The 25391-nt window shown below is 32.5% G+C and overlaps 1 protein-coding gene across 2 annotated transcripts; it reads right to left on the reverse strand.

The window, feature by feature from the left end:
- Nucleotides 1–2211: 2211 nt before the first annotated feature.
- Nucleotides 2212–23506, reverse strand: LOC139972993 (fibrinogen-like protein A). Of its 2 annotated transcripts, none has more exons than XM_071979337.1 (5): nucleotides 23408–23506; nucleotides 18936–18981; nucleotides 17469–17641; nucleotides 16626–16896; nucleotides 2212–2583 (listed from the first exon to the last, which is right to left on the reverse strand). In XM_071979337.1, the coding sequence occupies exons 1-5, from the start codon at nucleotides 23474–23476 to the stop codon at nucleotides 2333–2335; spliced, it is 810 nt and encodes a 269-aa protein (XP_071835438.1). In that variant the 5' UTR covers nucleotides 23477–23506; the 3' UTR covers nucleotides 2212–2332. The 2 variants fall into 2 exon arrangements, with proteins under 2 accessions (XP_071835438.1, XP_071835437.1); XM_071979336.1 differs by lacking the exon at nucleotides 2212–2583 and adding an exon at nucleotides 14572–15052.
- Nucleotides 23507–25391: the final 1885 nt, after the last annotated feature.

Here is a 25391-nt window from a genome sequence, read left to right on the forward strand (position 1 = left end):
AGTAAGTATTCTATCTCAAAAATATTCATGGTTTAATCCTATTCGTAAGTATTCTTAGGCACAGGTTACCTAGTTTAATCCTAATCGTAAGTGCTCTAAGCCACAAATATTCATATTGCAATCCTATTCGTAAGTATTCTAAGCCACATATATACATAGTTCACTCCTGTTCGTAAGTATTCTAAGAAACGTATATATTTATAGTTTAATCAGATTCGTAAGTATTCTTATCCACAGATATTCATAGTTTTACTCTATTTGTAAGTATTCTTAGCTACAGATATTCATAGATTAATCTTATTCGTTAGTATTCTAAGTTACAGATAATCATAGTTAATTCTTAATCGTACGTATTCTAAAGCAGAGATATTCATAGTTAAATCTGATTCGTAAGTATTCTAAGCTATAGATATTCATAGACTAATCCCATTCGTTAGTAATCTAAGCCACTGATAGTCATAGTTTAATCCAAATATTTAGTATTCTATGCCACAGATTTTCATACTTTTTTCCTATTCGTAAATATTCTAGGCTACATATATTAATCCTATTTGAAGGTATTCTAAGCTACATATACTCATAGTTAGCCAAAGATATTGATTGTTTAATCCTCTTCGTAAGTATATTAAGCCACATGTAGTCATAGTTTATTCATACTCGTTATTATTGTAAGCTACAGATAATCATAGTTTAATCCTTTTTGTAAGTTTTCTAAGCCACGGATATTCATGATTTAATCTGGTTCATAAGTGTTCTAAGCTAATAAAAAATGAACAATTTTGACGCCGAAGGGTTCATTCTGATACACATTTAGACAATAAATAAATACAAGTAGTGCTAAATTCAACTTCTGCTAACAAATATTTTGTGTGATTTTGAAAATAAAGGTGCGTGTCCAGCCGTACAGAAGTAGCTCAATTCTTCTCCAACTGAATGAGGAAAGTACCCGAATGATACATTTACCCGACTGACCATCTAAGGTAGAGATGGGAGGGGGGGGGCATGGTCTATGTGAGTGAGTATTATGAACTACACTCCTACCTCAAAAGGAAGAAGTGTGCTATATGTTTCCCATAGCAACATTAAATGCTCACCAAACTTCAATGTAAGTCCAGCATCTTTCATAGGTCGTGACACGAGATATATCTGCTCTTCTTGTGACTTGAAACTCCGAAATAGTTGGGTCTGCTTCAAATAATTTCCCTTTTGTCTTACACACATACTAACTGTTAAACTACTGTTTCAATATATAACACTATACACTTTTACTGGTAACTATAGCAAGTTGGCTATACATGGCACGGAATTTTTCTATTCTCAAATAAAAATGTTTAGCCGCGACGAAGCCGACAATTTGTTCATTAAATCCTCTGAATCGACACAATTTCCTCAACTATGTTCGATTCGTTAATGTACTCTAAAATGCAATAATCCAGAAACAAGCAAAGATAAACAAGATTTAGTATCTAATATTGAATGATATCTTCATTTTGTTGTAGTTTTTGCCAAATGTATTAATGCTCTGGCGTAATGTTATCTATTACTATTTTTACTAACACTTTATATGGTAACGGGTATGCTACGACTTACTGTCCTCCTACCTCTCCTCTTCCCCTGTTGATTCCTTTTTTCCTGTGATGTTATACATACTTATAGGCAAAATCGTTTTTTGTTGATAAAGAAATTCATAGACTGGCTGCTTTCCAATAAATGTATCACGTTATGAGTTCGTTTTGTATGTTGAGTGAGAAATATACCTTAAGTAATGACATTTCCTCAATTATTTTCGAATCGTTAATGTACTCTAAAATGCAATAATCCAGAAACAAGCAAATATAAACATGATCATATTGAATGATTTCTTGAATTCGATGTAATTTTTAGCAAATGTATTGATACTTGGGCGGATGGTTATTTATTACTATTTGCAGTAACACTTTGGTAAGTTGTATGGTCATTTAACAGTAACATTGACAAAAACCTTAAAGGGATCAAGGGATCATGAATATGTTCACAGGTTTACCAAAGTGACTATACATTTCTATTAATATGAGAGGGGGGGGGGGACAAGCTGCTTTCAATTAAAGGTGCATCAGCTTACTGCTGTTTAAACATTCAACACACACACAGGACAAATGATTTACTCTTAGGGTGGATAATTACTTTATACTTCTTCAGTATTCGTCATTCGCAAATATTATCAAAAAGCAGTTATCAGTATTGACAAAGAGTTATATTTAAAGTTGTTCGTCAAGGAAATTATTCGTTCATTGAATTCGAAAGTTGTAAGTTCATTTTTTCTAGAAACATGTTGATGTCTGCGGCTGATTTATTAAACTGGACGTATCTTCATTTCTGCGTATTTTATGTGGTAATAACTTCCTGGAAGACTATACCAGTAGATGCTTTTGTAATTAGTACTTCCTGCTGAGTAAAGTCCGTTGAGACTGACATAATAATTATAAGTCTTGTACCACCACGCTCCATGATAATACTGGGCCATGTTATAACTACCATGAAGGTCGTTGTCACTGTTGAATGTCGTAAAGGACATGTTCCTGTAGTATGCCATGCTATCATATGCTGTGAAAAAGAAAACACGAGATAGAGATAAAATGCATGATCATATTTACAACCATATTAAGTTGTTTCCATACGACATAGATTAACAGAAGTTTCATTGGAGAATTTATGAAAGATTAATGAAGCACTATTTTATTGTACAAAAGTTTTCTTTAAATTTGTATTTATTTCCAAGTAAATGTCGTTTACACCACTTGAATGATATATTAGGGCCTTTAGATGAAAACTGAACTAATATGGATTTGCTTCATTATTTTGTTTTTGTTTTTTGCCAACATGATTAGTACACTAGGACATATTTTTATTGCAAACTGGCAATCTCTTTACGATAACACTAGAACCCTTTTCCAATGTCAATTAATACAATGAATACAATAAAAACTGTACAAAATGGCTTAATTTAATCCAGTTTGTTGTCAAGTATCCAATTTTTACATCACATCTTATGGATCCCTTTGTACTTCATGGTACACATTATGTCTATTTCAAGTAATATATCACTGCTCCGACAATGGTACCGGTATATGGGAATCGTTAAAACAAATTAATCGATAATTATTGTGAAGAACATTATTTTTTCATCAATGGTTTTATTTACCAACTTATTGGATTATTGTTTAAGAAGTCTAAAAAGATGTCTATTTAATTGTCATTAATCTCTTTTCGTTCTGTTTCCAGTTGGACGGAGGTGAGGTCTTTTTGATTATTAGAGAGGATGAAGAAAAATTATGGGATGATGAGCAGATGACGAGGAAGTTGGAATAGGTTTGTTGTTATAAATTACAATGCATTCTGTCACTGTAGGTATAAGTGTTTCAACCTGAGTTCATTTAAGGTATATCTCTCAACCTGAGATCATTTACGGAGCTGATTCATCATTTACTCCAAACACAATTCTACCTGACCATTGAGCTGATAATTTCTTAAAATGTCAACGGATATGCTACATATTTGATGAATGGTTACAATCGGCTAATGAACTGACAAACTAATTACACGGGTTAATTTGACAACAAATGTTAGAAAGGGAGGTAATGGGTCAAGGTAGTAATGCATAATTTGATATAGGCGTTAATAAACTCCTTGCTAATCTTCAGTACTTTGAAATTTCTTTGATAAGGTATCGATGACTAGCGAAATCCACGGGGTTTTATATATACGTACCTGCAGTGCTGGAGCTATCGTATTCTCCAAGGCCAACTAAACGATATTTAGTCTCTTCATCGCTGATCCTAAACAGGTCATACTTCGCAAAATAGGGATCTCCATTCACGTTGTTTAAATCAATTCGAAGCATGTAATCCTTTTGGTTAGTTAAGAGTGATATTTTATCGTTGCCAAGCCAAAATTCCCTTTTCAGGAAACCAAAACCATCTCGGTAATCATCCCAGTCTCTGTAAAATTCTACGGAACCATCGACCCGGCGTTGGAAGACCTGGTTTAGTTTCAAAACAAAAAAATGGCTTCAAAATAATGAACAATTTGTACAATGTACCTTTGATGTGTATGACGTATCAGTGTGGGTAGTGTTTAATGGTTCGTCTTACGTTGAACAGATACGGTAGCCTGTGCACCATTATTCTTTTTCTAACAGAATAAATTGGTATCATATCATTTTTATGGCTGTAGGAACATTTGAAGGTAGCGAAAAACTGTCTCGCTATAAGAGAAAACAATCATACTTAGGATTATTAAAGGTTACTCGTGAAGTTATGTTAAGCGTTATCAGAAATACATATCTAAGACGGTAAATTTTAAACTAAGCTACGTTTTCCTGAGAATTATATCAAACTAAAAGATACGAATAAAGAATGCATGCCTTTTCGAACGAATCAGCACCTGTAACACACAGAATCTGTATCAATGAATCGCTTTTTACTGAACCAATAAAGTATAAAATATCAAAATACTGCAGCAGGCACGCTAAAAGTAGAAATGAATTAAGGTATATATTATGTTATGTTCTTACCGTCCAGCCTCCTCCGTCAATTGAGTTATTACAGTAAACTTGAAAAGGTTCATTGGCTCCATCTGGCTTAATCAGATAAATTCCAGATTCAGAGGGACTCCCTTCACATTGGTCGTAAACTTCTTTACAATCTCGAGGATATTCTGGCTCTTGGTAGAAAAAGTAGGAGGAGTCTGAAGGAAGCAAAAAGAAAAACTTGTAAGAAATGGATGCGATCAATTTTAAATTGAACTACAGAACTCGCTGTTCCGTTTACCGAACTCTCGATAAAAGTGAAAACGGTTTGCAAAAAAGCAACAACAAATGTTTATCAAAGTATTAAACATAAATCTTCAATGCATTTTCCTGCTTGGGAGAACACCATGAAAGTAAAAAATTTAAAATCATAAAAGAACGCAACAAATATATAGACAAATCTTAAATTGAAGTAGCAGAACACCTGAATAAATGTCTATTTAATTTAAAACGACAAAAGTTGGCCTCCTTTTCACCGTCGCGAAAAACCTTTCATTTTTTTTAAATTTCCCAGCCAGTTAAAAGCGGGTTGCTTTCCATTTTTTTTTTCCAGTTTTTTAGTTTTTTAAACTAAATTACAAAACCACGTCATTTGAGTACTTCTCTCTGCCAAGAAAGAATTATAACTTTAGGTGGTAGGTTTAATTAATATGTATACCTACCACATCAAGAAACTTAAGTATCAATGCATATTAACCAAAAATATGTGAACACCACAAAAGCAGATATCACCATCATTGTCAATTAAGATAATGTATATGAATGCTCAATGTCGTTTCTGTAATACTGCTTTTGATGGTAGCATGTTTGTTTACAAACAGAATTGAATATGAAGTGAGATGAATATTATATATGCATTTATTCACCGACGGCTACATCTATCATGATGGTTTCCTAAAGGCATGAAAACCAAGTTAGAATTGAAAATTAAGATACATTCAATCCTAAATTTTAAATGAAGTAAACTCATAAAAAAACGATCAATTTTAGTAGCTATGTTTGTTTAAAGAACTGTAGTCAAATGTTGGCCTCCTTTTTACTATAAGTATTTTGACTATAAGTTGTTTCCAGTCAACTTTAAAAACTTAAATTAAATTTAATAATCCACAGTACGTCTTTATGTGAAGAAAGCATTAAATAAATATTAATTAGTCGATGATGATATACGGTAGTAGGTGCATATCTAATTACCACATCACGAAACAGCATATTAGACAAATGTATGTAAAAACAAAACAGAAATCACAATAATTGTCTAATTAAGTTAGATGAATCATATATATCGATGGGTACCTCTAAATCGAAACAAAAAATGAAAATTACATTCATACTTGTAATGTACTTCTTTAGAACATGTATTTTTTTGTAAAAGATTCATGTTAAAGTTCATTGATAAAAGAAATGAATAAGAATGATCATTTTTTTTACCTCCAGTGCTTCTTTTGTTCCTCCCAGAATTTTCCCGTCCAACATTCTAAAATGGAGATATGAAAATTAAAAATATAAAGATCAACGAAGTCACTAAAAGGACATTCCGATAGCGGGAGGGACTCGTGTGTAAACGGTACTTACCGCCGAAATCAATTTAGTTCCAACTTATTTTTAAGTTGCTGATAATCTTTGGTTAAATTCCAATGAAGTAAAATCAGGGATCATCAACTATGTCACCATTAGGTCATCTTAATCATTTCACTAATATAGAGGCATTAACTTTGACCCCACTCGTATGAGAAGGTTTCTGTAATATTCGTATTAAGATATTTCTCTTTTACTCAGATAATAGCTTCCTTGTAGGAAATATAACGGGAAATCAAGAGACACTATTCCAACACTCTATTCCAACTCAGTATAACTATTCAGTTGATAACGAATATAGAACTTTCGTTAAGCCGTGACATATTTTAATGAAAACAAAACGTGTTTCTATTCGATACTGTGTTGTCGTTGTGTTTACTTCTTGGCATTGATGTTTATAGACAAACTTTAAAAAAATATTTTTGAAACTATTAAGTTGACAGAACGACGAATAAACAAGTTACACACTCAACGCTATTGTTGTCCTGTTTCCCGCCCATATACTTAATAACCTAGATAAAACAATAAACTGTGCCGCTTGAATTTTCCCGACATGAAGTGAGAAAGTAATTTGATTCGTTCTGGACGTTCACAATTTCATAATATATCTCATATAAATGGTCATGTTTGTGTTTGTGTAGTAAAAGGGAAGTACGACTATAGCAGTGCTAACTTGAATTTATATCGTTTAATATAAAATTAAGGATTGATGAAAATATTACGAATTGAGTTTCACTTTTTAATTATCCTAGTTAAAAGAGTCGCTTTCGTATCCCTGAGCCATTTCTACATTTTGTCATGTCATCTTGTTTATTTTTATCATTTCTTTCAGTATAAGCTGAATGAATTGCCCAGCTTCAACTTGCAACATAATATACAATTTTTAGAAAGTTAAGTGATTTATGTTAAATAGAACAAAGTACGGTGGGTACTCTCGCCGTTTCTCCCTTCGAGGTTTTGTTTGCTTAGTAAGTTGTACCATTTTGACCTTTTTGCACATATTATGTTTTTGTTAATGATAATATATAAGACTTATTAAAACTCCCCCATAAACTTATACCACCGATACAATTTTTTTACAGTTTAAGCTATTTGGAATGCATCATATTAATCAATATTGTGTTTGAGAAATTAGAAAACTTCAACGCACTGATCTAGACAACATTTTATCATCAAGAGTGATATTCGATTTTAATGTTGTTCAAAAATTGCAATGGATTCTTCACTGCCTTCTCCAATTTTTCAAATGTTTCCAAAGAAAAATCCTATTTGACTATTTTATATAGACATAATTCCTTAACATAAACTAACAGCGTTCCTCCAGCAGAATCTTTAATACAAATTCTAATCTAATCTAATAAACGGAAAATGTATTTGAGAGATAGTTTACAGGCCTTTATTCCTACATACGATGGAACAATTTAATTAAGCCTATACCCAAATATGCTATTTTAAACAGTCTCATTCATAACAAATTGTTCAGTTTTCCTTTTGAACTAATACTGCGTACTTTTTACGTTCGTATTAAACAATACATTAGATTAAGGCAATGGGAGGTTCTTGTCATTTGTTTAAACTGTTATTAAAAAGAATTTAAAATTCCATCGCTACTTTGTCGATGTCATACCAAAGAAAGCATGCTCTAAAAACACGGCAGAGAACAAACTATTGTTTCTTTTGAAGTAAAAAATGTCTTACATTCATTTGTAGTGATACGGCTGACTTTGGCCAGACATATCCGAAGTTCATGTTGTAAACTTGATGAAATTAAGTCGAGATGTTTTCTTTTCAATGTTTTAAACTGCTATAAAAAGAAATTCTATCACAATTTCCTTGATGAGATGTCAAGGAAGGAACGCGCTCAGAACACAGGAGAGAAAAACTACAATGTCGATTGATATAAACAATGAGTCTTGCGGTAGAATAAATACATTTCTATAATAGAGGATTGCCAAAATCGTTGCTTTGTTTATTTACACAATAAAACAAGTCAAAACAACTTTATACTTTTTGCCTACTTTTGATCTGCTTTAGTCTTAAATGTTACTAACGGAATATAAATGTGACGTTGGAGATTATTGGTTTATATTTTCTTGCGATATAGATGATAATCGTGGGAATCATTCCCGCAACACCAGGTTTTATGATTAATGAGTGTTTTGTGATTTAAGACATCATTTAACCATTTAATATAACTTACCTAATCCGTTAATAAGAAAATGTTACTTTTATCGATTGTTTCAAGGCATTAAGTTATTGGTATTGCACTGTACCATGTATCTAGCAAGTCACATTCTTTCATGTATTTTGAAAATATATACTTGAATTGCCAAAAATGGATGTTGGAACTATGTTTGTACTATAGGATTGATGTACTAGATTGGAAGTAAGTTAAAGATGGCTTAAGGAAACATTTCAATTAATCTTTGTTAAGGAATCTACAGTTATATTCTTACATATGATAATTATTCTCATGGTTTTTGTTATCGATAATTTTTACAGTTTATTTGCTATGTTGGACGATATAATTAAATACCCGTTTGAAACGTGATCGTTTCCACGATATATCGGCAAGCCATTGTCAATTTTAATTTGCTTATTGTATTCGTTAACAAAAGGAATTCTTATCGTTTTTTTAAGAAAATAACTAATATGTGAACCCCTTTTCAAACTTATCTCTATTTATGATATGGTGTAATCAAATTTCTTATGTTTTATTCCGTGCATTAGGTAGTTCACAATTAGGACTCTAGTTTTTTTTTAAATAAGTACAAAATATCAATATTTTACAAACAGACAAGTACATCAATTGAACACCGACAATAAACTCAAACAGCATGGTAAAGAGAAAATGAAAAATCATATTGAGTTTAAAAATCATTGAGTTAGAAAATCATTTATCACAATTAAATATTCAACTTCAACTTGTATTTGATAAAAGATAAAAGAAACTTACGGTTTCTGCCTGAAAAGCTGGAAGTTGAGAGAATAATTCCAAAACACAAAATGTTAGGATGAACTGCATCTTGACGATTTTTTTCTGGTCTTAACGATCACAAATCTCAAGAAGGAATGAAGTAAACTTTCTGGCAGCGAACCAGTTCAACCACTTTCTGAGCTTACCCTGCGTACTATGACGTGGTTGTTGACACGTGTCACCGAAGAGATGATTAACCATTTACATTTATACTAATTGTTATAACCTGCATGATCACGTAAATAAAAACATAAGCTAACAGTTTTCCTGTTGTCCCTTAAAGAGTAAAAATGATGACAATTACTATTAGTTCATTTTGATAGCTTTAATTGTATAGCCGTAATGCGATGTTGCTTTAATGGTCACATTAGTTATATTAATTTCATTTACAATCTCAAACCAACTCAAAATATTTCTTTCGATAACACAAATTATACCGCATTATATATATATATATATTACACTCAGCTCATTAACCTTTCACCTATAAGTACCTACGTAAGTTTGAATCCTAACGTACTACTTTCAATTAACTGAATTTCGTCTCATGTAGCTTAGCATCAACAGTTAAATGATGTTAAGGAAACTGCTGTAAAGCCCCTTAAGCAGTGCCAAATATCCAAATATGTATCTACAATCAAGAGGATACCGTTTAACAGTATCAAACCATCCATATCTAGTGAAACACGAGTTTTCTTCTTCTTTTTTTTTTGAAATCCCACCCAAGCTCTCTGCAAGTTGCCATGTTTTTGTGAAATTACCCAGGATGCAACTTTTGCATGACGTCACACATGTACCTCGGCAGAGTTGAACTTGCCGCTATGCAGATTCTCTCGTAGAACCGCTTCACACAAAACCACGCTCGCGTACGGTATATGCTGAAACTACTTAACTATCACTAATTTTCAAATTATTAAAACGGTTGAACTGGACTTTATTATCCAGAAATGTAAAGAAAAATAACTTAAGTCACCATGTAGCCATCTTGCTTTCGATTTTGAGTAATGTATTCAGACGACATGTAACCTAGGCCTAAACAGTGTATCGTCCAATGTCCACAATCGTAGTTCGAGTAACAAGTATAGTTACTATATAACTTAGTCATTAGTAACACTACTCGACATACTGTGACTGCGATCATCACTTCGTCGATGAAAAGTATTGTTTATTCGAGCAATTCAACATGACTGAGGCACACATTACCCCATTTGACTATTGCGTACAACTGACTCAATCCTGCGACAAAAAAATAGTAATTTCAGAAGAAAGTGATTGAGCCGTAGTTTTGAATTCGGAAGCAAACAGTGACAATCAATGTGCGTCTGTGTTGACATTCATCTTGCAAAATACCAATTTACGCAGATTTATTTATACACGACATTCAGTGTACGTATGCATCTATCATTCAAAATTGGTTAAATATTTTACATTTACTTAAATTTTGAAAGTGTTTAACATTTTTTAAATGATATCCTAAAGTCTTACAAGCTGTGTAAAAATTAACTATGTAAGTATTATATAATTTGGCAACGCATTTTCAGGAACTTCTCAGGTTCATGTATGACGTCGTAAACAGCTGATTGTCTGCTTCCCTCTCCTCCAGTATGGAGGATAAGGGCGGATAAGGGGGATAAGGGCGGGGAATCTGACTTATTGTTTTATTAAATGAAGTCGTAAAGGAATAACATGATAAAGGTTATTGTTGGCGTAAATATATATATACTAAAAGTATGTGAAGAGTCAATCAGGCAGTATTGCTCTCCATTAAGGTTAGTTTATACAAGGAGAAGGATTTGTGATTTTATAGTGTCTTTGTGAAGTTAACCTTACTACCAACATGTTACAAAGGCAATGGAAGGGAGTTCTTTTAATGAATGGAATTTGTGACGTAGGACGACATCAATCCTATCATACATTGTACAGTAGTGTACAGCAAACCTCTGAACATCGATGACAATATGACAGCAGTGATCGAATGGTTTCCTTTATTTCTTTCAGTTGGTCTTACTAAACAGTTGCCTTGAAGTTAAGGCCGACACTGACTTTCTTTTCATCTTTTTATTTGTGTAATCGTGATATCGACTTGTGTGGGCTATTCTCCTATATGACCGTTGAAAATGATGAAAACTTTTTATCAATTGTTGCCTGTCACAAAGACATACATACACGTGGTCTGAGCATTCAGTGGTTCGAGAAGACGTGTGTAGTACTGCATAGAAAGAGAAGCAATGTGATAGCCAGAGCAGATTACGTCAACAGGAAAGATAAAGGAAATCATCCCCTGTAAAATGACATGCTAGCCAACAAGAATTATACAGATAAACAGATCAAGCTCATGTAGGATTTACAAGTTTTAAATTCATATGCAGTCGTTCTCTGTTTGAGAATAACCACTTTAGTGTCTTTCAAGTTACCTCTACAGTTTATCATTGCTGAAATATTGCAATAACATTAGCAGGATGTGTTTTGGATGGCTATATGTATGTATTTAGTTATATTCCAAAAATTGATGACAATATTCAGCCGCACAGGAATACTTTTCTTTTCTCTTTATTAAGTTAGGTCTACTAAATAATTACAATACATCTTGGATATTCTTCATCCTTTGTTTGTGAGTACACTGTATGTCTAAACATCCATACAGAAACCGTACTATATGAACAAAGGAAAAGCACATAGCTGAAACATCATGCTTAAGGTTGCTAGTATTTCGTGGATAAAAGAAATGTTTAAAACTTTGGCATTGCACCTTCTCCTTACCCGAAAAATGTATCATAAACTGTAATTTTAAGTCGATGCTCATAAACAACAACTTTATAATAATGGATTTGATAAGACATGGATGTATACAATCAAACAATATGTGCGTGAACCTTACGTCATATTAATTTAACAATAGGATATTGATGTTGCATGTGATCTATAAAAAGACTAATTGAACCTCAGATAAATACCTCAATTGACGGCAAATCACCGATAAAGGCATTAAAGTCCCAGCTACATTCGATGTCGACGGTATACATATTCCTTTTATTTCTTGGGGGGGGGGGGTGAGGAGGGTAGGACGGGGATAAGGGAAGTAGGTTGGGGAATGGGGAATAGACGAATGTATACTGTAGTAAATGAACACATTCGATCGAAATCTTCCAATCGTCCAAAATTGTACGAAGCAAAGCTCATCGTCATGACTGTGCGGTTATTTACTACTCAATTGTACCAAAATACGTTTGTCGAGTTAAGTATCGACGACTTTGTGTTATAATGTAATGCATAACTGGCCTGTAATAAGCTATTCGAGTCGTCAAAATGTTTGATATTAAAAACGCAGTAGCTGACTAACCCCATTCACTTTCAAATACAGATGAAAAAGTGGGAAATTTGCAATACATTCATATTGGAGTTTTTTGACGTGTTCAATAGAACGATGGAAAAGTTTCTATGAGATTTTCTTAATTTTTAATCAGTTACCCCCCCCCCCCTGCGTTCATTAGGTGAGCAGCAATATAAAAAAAAAGTACCGCAGTATCTATCCCATAGTTAGAACTGTATTTACATGTATGTCCATTGTTCTTTAATTGTCTAATGATTGATACTGACATGACACGCAAAGTGTAAAGGCATTCTGGCGTATGAGGACATGTAATTTTATTGACTGAGGGCGCTGTCATATCTGGCCTAGTGTGTGTAATATGTACTGTTTACAGATCACTTAGTCAAAGCAATGAGCAGATCGGGTAGAAAGCTCACACGCATTTTCACACACCTGTTGCATCTTGTATGGAAATGCGCTGGGTGATTGTCTAGTGAAAGGTTCCTTTTGTGCAATTTTGCCTACGAAAAAACAAGTGCTCTGTGAAAAACAAGTGCTTAAAACAGTTAGTCTAACTAGAATGTTCCAAAATATGTTTAAAAAGATCTCTTAGTCCATAGTTACTAATATAAATTATCAACTCACGGTACTGTTATGATCTGCAGTCAGTCAATGCATGTCAGTGCAAGTTTCGAGGAACTAGATAGGGTCGATATTATAGCGCCCTCTGTTAATTCTGGGCGTGGCTGGAGAGCTCAATTGAATTCTCAAATGCTTATTGTATGCGATACTTTGCAGCTCTGATTTTTTTAGGGCGCTCTTCTCAAACAGTGATATTCTTACGGCGATACGAATTGCATTTGGTTTTTATTATCACTATATTGATAATTGTAACGTTGCAAACGTAATTAGAAAACGAAAGACCACTCAATATTCATTTCAAACTCTGCAAATGGATTTTAACAAGAGCGATGACAACATGGTGTGAAATTAATATTTAATGTAATACACAAGATTAATCATATGAAAGTAAATCAATTGGCAAATGGCGGAAAGTAGTCGTGTTGCGGCGCATATAAAGCAATGAATCGTTAAAACCCTTTTGTAAGATAAATTACTTTCAATCAGTTTTGTTTTAAGCTAAGAACTAAGCTACCGGGAATTTTAGAGCTAAACTAAAATGGAATTTAAAACTTGTAAATTTGTCTATTGTTTTGCCAAATGTTATGACTATTAAACAATCTTATGAATATGAAGGTCGAGTGACAATGTGACATTGTTTAGTTAGAGATGTAGGGTAAGGTGCAGTTAAACTCCTCCTCCTATTGCTATTGTAATTGACTTTTGCTACACCTACGGATGAATCCAAAAGCATTTTGCTGGATCGCTCTAGTTTATCCATTAAATTAAACAAGACTTCCAGATAATCAAATAATGGAACTTCTAGTCACATATTTCTTTGGAAACCTTGAAGTATCTGTTAACAATATTGCATATTCACGAAACCGGCTCCCCTCCAAATTTACGAGATGTATTGAATTGCCATCTCTACGCTAAATAACAAATCAAAAGATTCCCACAGTGACTTGGGTAGTGACTTGCATGGGACAGTGGTGAATCAACGATTCCATGAAGGAAGGGGTGATGCCCTGGTGTCAGCCGTCTCCAATTCAGGGATTTGGTTGTGTTTTTTAAATCAAAGAATGAACAATTTAGACGCCATTCATTCTGATACACATTTAGACAATAAATAAATACAAGTAGTGCTAAATGCAAGTTTCTGCTAACAAATATTTCGTGTGATTTTGGAAAAAAAGGTTGGTGTACAGCCGTATAGAAGTAGTTCAATTCTTCTCCAACTGAATGAGTTTATTGATACTTGGGCGGATAGTTATTTATTACTATTGTAGTAACACTTTAGTAAGAGGTATGGTAATTTAACAGTTACATTGACTATAACCTTTACGGGATCATGAATATGTTCACAGATTTATCAAAGTGACTATATATGTATATGAAAAGGGGGGGGGGGCATGCTGCTTTCAATTAAAAGTGCTAACAGAATAATCTTCGTCATCAGCTTACTGCTGTTTAAACATTCAATACACAAACACACACAGGACAAAGGATTTACTCTCAGTGTGGATAATTATTTGACATTTATTCTTCTTCAGTATTCGTCATTCGAAAATATTATCAAAAAGGAGTTATCGGTTTTGACAAAGAGGTATATTTATAGTTCTGAGTCAAGTGAAAGTATTCGTTCATTGTGTTAAAATTAAGATGAAAACTTTATTTTTCACGGGACTCTGTGACCCCTGATGAAACTTCATCTTTTTTGATTGGAGTTGTTGTCTGCGTCTGATGTATTACACTGGACGTATCCTCATTTCTGCGTATTTTATGTGGTAACTACTCCCTGGAAGACTATACCAGAAGATGCTCTTGTAAGTAGTACTGCCGGATGTGTACAGTCCGTTTAAATTGGCATGATAATAATAATAATCCTTGTACCACCACGCTCCATGCCAATACTGGGCCAGGTTATAACTACTATGAAGGTCGTTGTCACTGTCGAATGTCGTAAAGGACATGTTCCTGCTGTATGCCATTCTATCATACGCTGTGAAAAGGAAACACGAGATGCAGATAAAACGCATGATCGTATTAACAATAATATTAGGTTGTTTCCATACGGCATAAATTAAGAGAAGTTTCATTATGTGTAAAATTAATGAAATACTGTCACATTAAACAAACATTTTCTTTAAATTTGTATTTATTTCTAAATAAATGTTGTTTACACCACTTATTAGTGCCTCTTATTAGATGAAAACTGAATTAATAGTGCCTATTATTAGATGAAAACTGAATTAATATGAATTTTCTTTATTATATTTTTGTGTTTTTGTTCAAAATTATTAGTACACCACGATACATGTTATTGCAAAGTAACCATCTCTTTACGATAACACCCTTTCCAACGTCAATTAATACATACCATAAATACGGGACAAAGTGGCCTAATTTAAACCAGTTTGTTGTCAAGTATCCAATTTTCACATCACACTTTATGGATTATTGTTTGTATTTCATGACACACACTATATCTATGTTAAGAAATATATCGTTGCTACCACAATGTTACCGGTATGTTGGAATCGTAAAAGAAAAAAAATCAATAGTTATTATGAAGAACATTATTTTTTCATCAATGGTTTTATTTACCAAATTATTGGATCATTGTTTTAGAAGTCTATAAAGATTTCTACTCTGTTATTATTTTCTTTTCTTGATGTTGCCAGTTGAACGGAGGTGATGTCTTTTTTATTATTATAGAGGATGAAGAAAACTTATGGGATGATGGGCAGATGACAAGGAAGTTGGAATAGGTTTGTTGTTATAAATCACAAGGCCTTCTGTCACTGTAGGTATATGTATCAACCTGAGTTCATTTAAGGTATATCTTTCAACCTGAGTTCATTTAAGGTATATCTTTCAACCTGAGTTCATTTAAGGTATATGTATCAACCTGAGTTCATTTAAGAAGCCCATTAATCATTGATTCCAAATACAATTAAACCTGACCAGCTTTCTTTCGATTTGATTAAAAACATTGTACTATTTAAATTAAAATAGAGTCAGTATTTGACTATGCTTCAGCTCCCGATGTTATCGTTTGTCACACATGAGTAAACTTTCTTAATTTCACATTCGGACACTATCAATAGACCAAATATAAAGAAGATTAATGGATATTCTAAAGAAAGTATTTTCAGTCTGATAGCGTTGACGTGATGGATTCGTCTGGTGTTTTAATAACAACAGAAGTGGATTAATGGGCATTGCCCGGGAGGTGTGCAAGGTATCGTTTTATGCAGATTTATGCAATGTTATTGTAAAAATGTTAATGAGATCATAATTATTAATATCGTTTTTGAGCTGATCATTTCTAAAATGTCTGCGTGTATGTTACATATTTAATGAATAATTACAAACAGCTAATGAACTGACGATTCTAATTACACGGGTTAATTTGACGACAAATGTTAGACAGGGAGGTAACGGATCAAGGTAATTATGCATAATTTGGTAGAAGCGTTCATAATTTCTTTACTAATGTTCAGTCCTTTGAAATATTGTTTGAAGGTTTTGATACTGACAAGAAGAATCAACGAGGTTTTATATGTACGTACCTGTTGTGCTGGAGCTGTCGTATTCTCCAAGGCCAACTAAGCGATATTTAGTCTCTTCATCGCTGATCCTAAACAGGTCGTACTTCGCAAAATAGGGATCACCATTCACGTTGTTTAAATCAATTCGAAGCATGTAATCCTTTTGGTTAGTTAAGAGTGATATTTTATCGTTGCCAAGCCAAAATTCCCTTTTCAGGAAACCAAAACCATCTCGGTATTCTTCCCAGTCTCTGTAAAATTCCAAGGAACCGTCGACCCGGCGCTGTAAGACCTGGTTTAGTTTCAAAACAAAAACATGTCATATTTGGTTTTGAAATATATAACAATGTGAACGATTAACGTTAGATGGTACGATGTATTAGACCGAGTGTAGTTAGTGTTTTAATGGTGCGACTAACGTTGAACAGATACGGTAGCCTGTGAACCCTTTGAATTCTTCTTTTTCTAATAGAATACATTAGTATCATACAATTTTGGCCCTTATTGCGAACAGTCATGTAGCTGTCGAAACATTTTGAGGTTTTGAATCTTTCTCGCTATGAGAGAAAACAATCATACTTAGGATTATTATATGCTCTCGGGAAGTTATGGTAAGCGCTATTAGAAATTCATATTTAATACGGTAAATTTGACACTAAATAACGTTTTCCTTTGAATTAAATCAAACTGAAAGATATGAATAAATAATGTTTGCCTTCTCGAACGAATCAGCACCTGTAACACACATAATCTGTATAAAGGAAACGCTTTTTTACAGAACCAACAAAATGTAAAATATCAACAAACTTTAGGAAGCACGCTAAATATAAATTAGTTAAGGGTAATATTATGTTATGTTCTTACCGTCCAGCCTCCTCCGTCAATTGAGTTATTACAGTAAACTTGAAAAGGTTCATTGGCTCCATCTGGCTTAATCAGATAAATTCCAGATTCAGAGGAACTCCCTTCACATTGTTCGTAAACTTCTTTACAATCTCGAGGATATTCTGGCTCTTGGTAGAAAAAGTAGGAGGAGTCTGAAGGAATGCAAAAGAAAAACTTGTAAGACATGGATGCGATCAATTTTAAATTGAACTACAGAACTCGCTGTTCCGTTTACAGGTCTCTCGATAAAAGTGAAAACGGTTTGCAATAAAGCAACAACAAATGTTTGTCAAAGTATTAAACATAAATCTTCCATGCATTTTCCTGCTTGGAAGAACACCATGAAAGTAAAAATCTTAAAATCATAAAAGAACGCAACAAATATATAGACAAATCTTAAATTGAAGAAGCAGAATACCTGAATAAATGTCTATTTAATTTAAAACGACAAATGTTGGCTTCTTTTTCACCGCCGCGAAAAACCTTAAAGGCTTTCATTTTTGTTGTTGTAATTTCCCAGCCAGTGTTAAAAGCGGTTTGCTTTCCCTTTTTTTACATCTTTTTAGTTTTTTAAACTAAATTACAAAACCACGTCATTTGAGTACGCCTCTCTGCCAAGAAAGAATTATAACTTAAGGGTAGGTATAATTAATATATATACCTATCACATCAAGAAACGTAAATATCAATGCATATGAACCAAAAATATGTGAACACCACAAAAGCAGATATCACCATCATTGTCAATTAAGATAATTTATATGACTGATTAATTTCGTTTCTGTAATACTGTTTTTGATGATAGAATTTTTGTTTACACACAGAATTGAATATTAAGTGAGATGAATACTATATATGTATTTATTCACCGATGGCTACATCTATCATAATAGTTTCCTAAAGGCATGAAAACCAAATTAGAATTGAAAATTAAGATACATTCAAACCGAAATTTAAAATGAAGTAAACTAATAAAAAAAAATGAATTTTAGTAGCTATGTTTGTTTTAAGATAAATAGACACCTCCTTTTTACTATAAGTATTTTGACTATAAGTTGTTTCCAGTCAACTTTAAAAACTTTAATTTAATTTAATAATCCACAGTACGTCTTTATGTGAAGAAAGCATTTAATAAATTTTAACCAGTTGATTATGATATACGGTAGTAGGTGCATATCTAATTACCACATCACGAAACAGCATATTAAACAAATGTATGTAAAAACAAAACAGAAATCACAATTGTTGTCTATTTAAATCAATGATATAAATAACTAATTGAGTTAGATGAATCATATATATCAATGGGTACCTCTAAATTGAACAAAAAATGAAAATTGCATTCATACTTGTAATGTACTTCTTTAGAACATGTATTTTTTGTAAAAGATTCATGTTAATGTTCCTTGAAAAAAGAAATGAATAAGAATGATATTTTTTTTTTACCTCCAGTGCTCCTTTTGTTCCTCCCAGAATTTTCCTGTCCAACATTCTAAATGGAGATATGAAAATTAAAAATATAAAAGTCAACGAAGTCACTAAAAGGACATTCCGATAGCGGGAGGGACTCGTTTGTAAAGGGTACAATTCAGTTCCAACGCATTTTTAAGTTGCTGCTAATCTTTGGTTTAATTCCAATAAAGTATAATCAGGAATCATCAACTATGTCATTATTAGGTCATCTTAATCATTTCACTAATATAGAGGCATTTACTTTGACCCCACTCGTATGACAAGGTTTCTGTAATATTCGTACTAAGATCTTTCTCTTTTACTCAGATATTAGCTTCTTTATAGGAAACATTACGGGAAATCAAGAGACACTATTCCAACACTCTATTCCAACACAGTATAAGTATTCAGTTTAAAACGTATATAGAACTTTAGTTAAGCCGTGACATATGTTAATGAAAACAAAATGTGTTTCTATCCCATATTGCGTTGTCGTTGTGTTTACTTCTTGGCATGGATGTTTGAAGACAAACTTTATAAAATTATTCTTGAAACTATTTAGATGACAGAATGATTGAATAAAAGAGTTACACACTCAACGCTATTGTTATCCTGTTTCCCGCCCTTATACCGAATAACCAAGATAAAACAATTTATTAGACGTTTTAATTTTCGCGACGTGAAGTGAGAAAGTTATTTGATTCCTTCCCGTAGGAGAAGATATCAACATTGAATTCAATGAGCGTTTTGAAATGAATTAATCTAGAAAATACAAGGAAATTTGATAGCTTGAAACTGAGACAAACACATTGTTTTCTGGATGTTTACAATTTTCATAAATATCTTTCATATTAATGGTCAGGTTTGTGTATGTGTATTTAAACGGAAATACGACTATCATAGTGCTTAGCTGAAGTAATTATCTTTTAGTAAGATATTTAGGATTGTTGAAAATATTACGAACTGACTTTCATGTACGTACAAATAAAATTTGAATTATCTTAGTTAAATGAGTCGCTTTTTGGATCTCTTAGCCATTTCTGCATTCTGTATTGCAATTTTGTTTATTTTTATAATTTTTATTATCAGGAAAAGATCAATAAAGTGCACATCTTCAACTTGAAACATAACTTACAATTGTTATAAAGCTTAGTGATTTACCTAAAACAGTACTACCTATGGCGGGTACTCTCACCGTTTCTTCCTTTATGGTTCTGCTTGCTTAGTAAGTTGTATTATATTAATCTTATGGCACATATGATGTATTTGTTAAAAATATTATATAATACTTATTAAACCTACCTCATAAACTAATACCACCGATAAAATTTATTACAATAGAATGCATATGGAATGCATCATATTAATCAATGTTGTGTTTGAGAAGTTAGAATACTTCAACGCATTGATCTAGGCAACATTTTAGCATCAAGTGTGATATTCGCTTTTCCATGTTGTTCAAAACTTGTTATGGATTCCTCAGTGCCTTCTCCATTTTTTTTTCAAATGTTTCCAAAGATAAATACTATTTGACTATTTTATATAGAAATAATTCCTTAACATAACTAACAGCGTTCCTCCAGCAGAATCTCTAATACCAAGCCTAATATAATCTAATAAATCGGGAAATACATATTTATTTGAGAGATATTTTACAGGCATTTATTACTTCATACGATGCAACAATGTTTTTAAGGCTACTAAACCCTAATATGCTATATTAATCAAGAATCAATTTCTCATTCATAAACAAATCGTTCAGTTTTCCTTTATAGTAATACGGCATACTTTTCACGTTTATATTCAACACTACATCAGATTAAGGCAATGAGTGATTCTTTTCATTTGTTTAAACTGTTATTGAACTATTTTGATATGCCATCGCTATTTCGTGGATGTCATGCCAAGGAAAACATGCTCTAAGAACACGGGAGAGAACAGTTCATTAATTCTTTTTATTAAAAAAAAATATGAGTTTCTCGGTAAAATAAATAAATTTCAGTGGTGCGTGTCCTGATTAGATATTTACAATTTTGTGAAATTTATTTGTTTGGTTTATGTACAGGGTTAAACAAGCCGATCCAACTTTCCTTGGTATGTTGGTCTGTGTGTATCGTAAGTTTAATTAATGAAGTATATGCCTAAGGTAATATAAAGTTATCGGTTTACATTATGCATTGGTACTTGGTAGATTCCCATTGGATATAATCGATTCAAAATTTAAATTCAGTGTTTGTGATTTATGAGTGTAATTTATAAATTTAAGGCATCATTCCACAAGATATAATATGGATATAAAAACGTTAACGGATTGAGCTCTGAGTAGCTGTAAAGTACCCTACGTCTTATAATTCACCTTTGGTCAGATGATATGTCAAATATGAATCATAAAACTACGTTTTTATGATTTTAAGGCATCATTCCAAAATATATAATTTGAATATAAAGAAGTTTGATTGATTGCTCTGAGTTTATGTACAGTACACTACATCTTATAATTCACCTTCGTTTAGATTAAATGTCAAATATGAAGGTTTAAACTATGTTTGTGCTATAATATTAAAAGACTAGATTTGGCAGCAAAGTGCCAAGAGCGTTAACATTTGTTAAAATTGATAATTTATTGCTTTCATGTAAGTAATTCACAGTAAGTTGTAGACTGACAGGTAAGTATCAGGTTTTTATCTACTTTGATTTCTTTAATCGATTCCTTAATCAGGTTACTTGTTACTTTGAAAGGTATATTGAAAACACATTTGTCAAATGCGTATATTTCTTGGCGCGAAAATGGAGCATCCCCACCAAAGAATATAAGCAATTAAAGGTTAGGAACTGATTACTGGTAAAAGCAACATTCATCATAACATGTACCTAATATTCGATAACAAATTTCGTCCAACAGAATATCTAATACATATCCAATGAATTGGGGAAATAAATATTTATTTGAGAGAGATTTTAAAGGCCTTCATCTTTAAACATGATACCACGGTTACATGAAACATATACTGATAGATGATATTTTATTCAGTCTCCTGAAAAAAAGTTTGATAGTCACTTGTAGAGATATCCTAAGTTCATTGTGTAAACTTGATGAAATAATATCGATATGTTTTCCTTTTTACTTTTCAACTGTTATAAAAAGAAAGCCTATTTATGAAGATTACCTTGATGAGATCTCAAGGAAGGAACGCGCTCAAAACACAGGAGAAAACAAACTACAATGTCAATTGATATAAACAATGAGCCTTGCGGTAGAATAAATACATTTCTATCATAGTGGGTATCCTGAGTAGATATTCACAAATGCCAAAATCGTCAAGACAACTTTATTCTTTTTTGTCTACTTTTAATATGCTTTAGTCTTAAATGTAATTAAAGGAATATAAATTTGACTTTTGAAATATTTGGATCTTATTTTCTTGATATATAGAAGATAATCGTTTGAATCTTTCCTGCAACTTAAGTTTTTATCATTAATGAGTATTTTTTATTTCAGACTTCATTTAATCTAACTTAACTGATCCGTTGATAAGAAAATGTTTAGTTTTATCGATTGCTTCAAATAGTTCCTTTTATTGTTTCAATGCATTAAGTTATTGGCATTGCACTGTACCATGTATCTAGCAAGTCACCTTCCTTCATGTATTTTTAAAAATATATATTTGAATTACCAAAAATGAATGTTCGAACTATGTTTGTACTATAGGATTGATGTACTAGCTTGGAAGCAAGGTAAAGATGGCTTTAAGGAGATATTCCAAATAATCTTTAAGGAATCCACAGTTATATCCTTACATATGATAATTATACTTACGTTTTTCTATATCGATAATTGTTATAGTTTATTTGTTATATTGGACGATATAATTAAATATCCGTTTGAAGCGTGATCGTTTCCACGATATATTGGCAAGTCATTGTCAATGTTAAATTGCCTATTGTATACGTTAACAAAAGGAAATTCATATCGCTGTTTTAAGAAAATAACTGATATTTAAACTCCTTTTCAAATCAATCTTATTTATGATATGGTGTCATATAATTGATTTTGTTTTATTGCGTACATGAGGTAGATCACAATGCGAAATCTAATTATTTTTTTTTAGAATAAGTTCAAGTTATCAATATTTTACAAACAGACAAATACATCAATTGAACACCGACAATTAACTCAAACATCGTGGTAGAGAAATTGAAAAATCGTATTTAGTTTAAAAATGATTGAGTTAGAAATCAATTTATCAAAATTAAATTTTCAACTTCAACTTATTAAATAAGTAGATTAAGTACAAACTAGCCAGATAGCAAAGATAGAAAATACATCATTTGAACACCAAATGTGAGCATGGTAACGAAAACTGGCACATTAATATTAAAGTTCGAAAACTATCAAATTAGAAATCACTGATCACACCTAAAATACAACTTCAACTTGAAGTTGATAAAAGATAAAAGTAACTTACGGTTTCTGCCTGAAAAGCTGGAAGTTGAGAGAAGAGTCCCAAAACACAAAATGTAAGGATGAACTTCATCGCGACGATTTGTTCTGGTCTTAACGATCGCAAATCTCAAGAAGGAATGAAGTCAACTTTCTGGCAGCGAACCAGTTCAACCACTTTCTGAGCATACCCTGCGTACTATGACGTGGTTGTTAACACGTGTCACCGAAGAGCTGATTAACCATTTACATTTATATTATTTGTTATAACCTGCATGATCACGTAAATAATAACACAAGCTAACAGTTTTTATATTGTCCCTTAAAGAGTAAAACTTATGACACTTACTAACTGTCCATTTTTATAGCTTTGATTGTATAGACGTAATGCGATGCTGCTTAAATGGTCACATCAGTTATAATACATTCATATGCAATCTCAAACCAATTCAAAATATGACTTTCGATAACACAAATTATATCGCATATATATTACACTCAGCTTTTTAACCTTTCACCTATAAATAACTCGGTAAGTTTGAATCCTAACTTACTACTTTCAAATAACTGAATTCGTCTCCTGTAGCTTACCATCAACAGTAGTATGATGTTAAGGAACTGCTGTAAAGCCCCTTAAGCAGTTAAAAAAATTCAAAAATATATCTACAATCAAGACTTAGGATACAATGTAACAGTATCAAACCTCCATATCTAGGGAAATACGAGTTTTTTTTATGTACAAAATCGCACCTACGATCTTTTAAGGTTACCATGTTTTTCATGAAAATACCCAGGATGCAAGTTTGCATGACGTCACACATGTACATCGGCAGGGTTAGACATGCCGCTATGCAGATTCTCTTGTAGTACCGCTACACAAAAAACAACGCTCGCGTTCGGTGTATGCCGAAACTGCTAAACTATTACTGATTTTCAAATTAATACAACGGTTGAATTGGACTTTATTATACAGAAATATAAAGAATAATAACTTAAGTCACCCTGTATACATCTTGCGTTCGATTTTGAGTAATGTATACAGACGAGATGTAGCCTAGGCCTAAATAGTGTATCGTCCAATATCCACAATCGAAGTTCAGGTAACGAGTATAGTTACTATATAACTTAGTCATAGTAACACTACTCGACATACTGTGACTGCGATCATCAATTCGTCGATGAAAAGTATCGTTCATTCGAGTAATTCAACATGACTGAGGCCCACATTTTCCCAGGTGAATATTGCGTAGAACTGACTACATCACCCCGACATAAGGTGCGACACAAAAATATGACAATGACAATCACTGTGCGTCTGTGTTGACGGTCATCTTTCAAAATACCACTTTACGCAAATTTATTTATAAACGACATTCAGCGTACGTATGCATTTGTCATTCAAAATTGGTTAAATGTTTTACATTTACGTAAAGGTTAAAGGTGTTTAACATTTTTTTTAAATAAATATTCTAAAGTCTTACAAGTTGTGTAAAAATGAACTATGTAAATAGTTTTTAAGTTGGCAACGTATTTTCAGGAACTCTCTCAGATGCATGTTTGACGTCGTAAACAGCTGATTGTCTGCCTCCCTCTCCTCCAATATGGAGGATAAGGGCGGAGAAGGGGATAAGGGCGCATAAGGGCGAATAAGGGCGGGGAATTTTTTATTTATTTTATTTGTTATTCAATGAAGTCGTAAAGGAATAACATGATAAAGTTCATTATTGTTGGCGTAAATATGTATACTAAAAATATGTGAAGAGTCAATCAGGCAGTATTGCTCCCCAATATGGTTAGTTTATACAAGGAGAAGGATTTATGTTTTTATGTGAGTGTCTTTGTGAAGTTATCCTTACTACCAACATGTTACAGAGGCAATAGAAATGAACTATTTTAATGAATGGAATTCATAACGTAGGACGACATCAATCATATCATACAATGTACAGTATGTGTACAGTAAACCTCTGAACATGGATGAGAATATGGCAGTAGAGATCGAATTATCT

The sequence above is a fragment of the Apostichopus japonicus genome, chromosome 9 (assembly GCF_037975245.1).
Source record: "Apostichopus japonicus isolate 1M-3 chromosome 9, ASM3797524v1, whole genome shotgun sequence".
NCBI lineage: Eukaryota > Metazoa > Echinodermata > Holothuroidea > Aspidochirotida > Stichopodidae > Apostichopus > Apostichopus japonicus.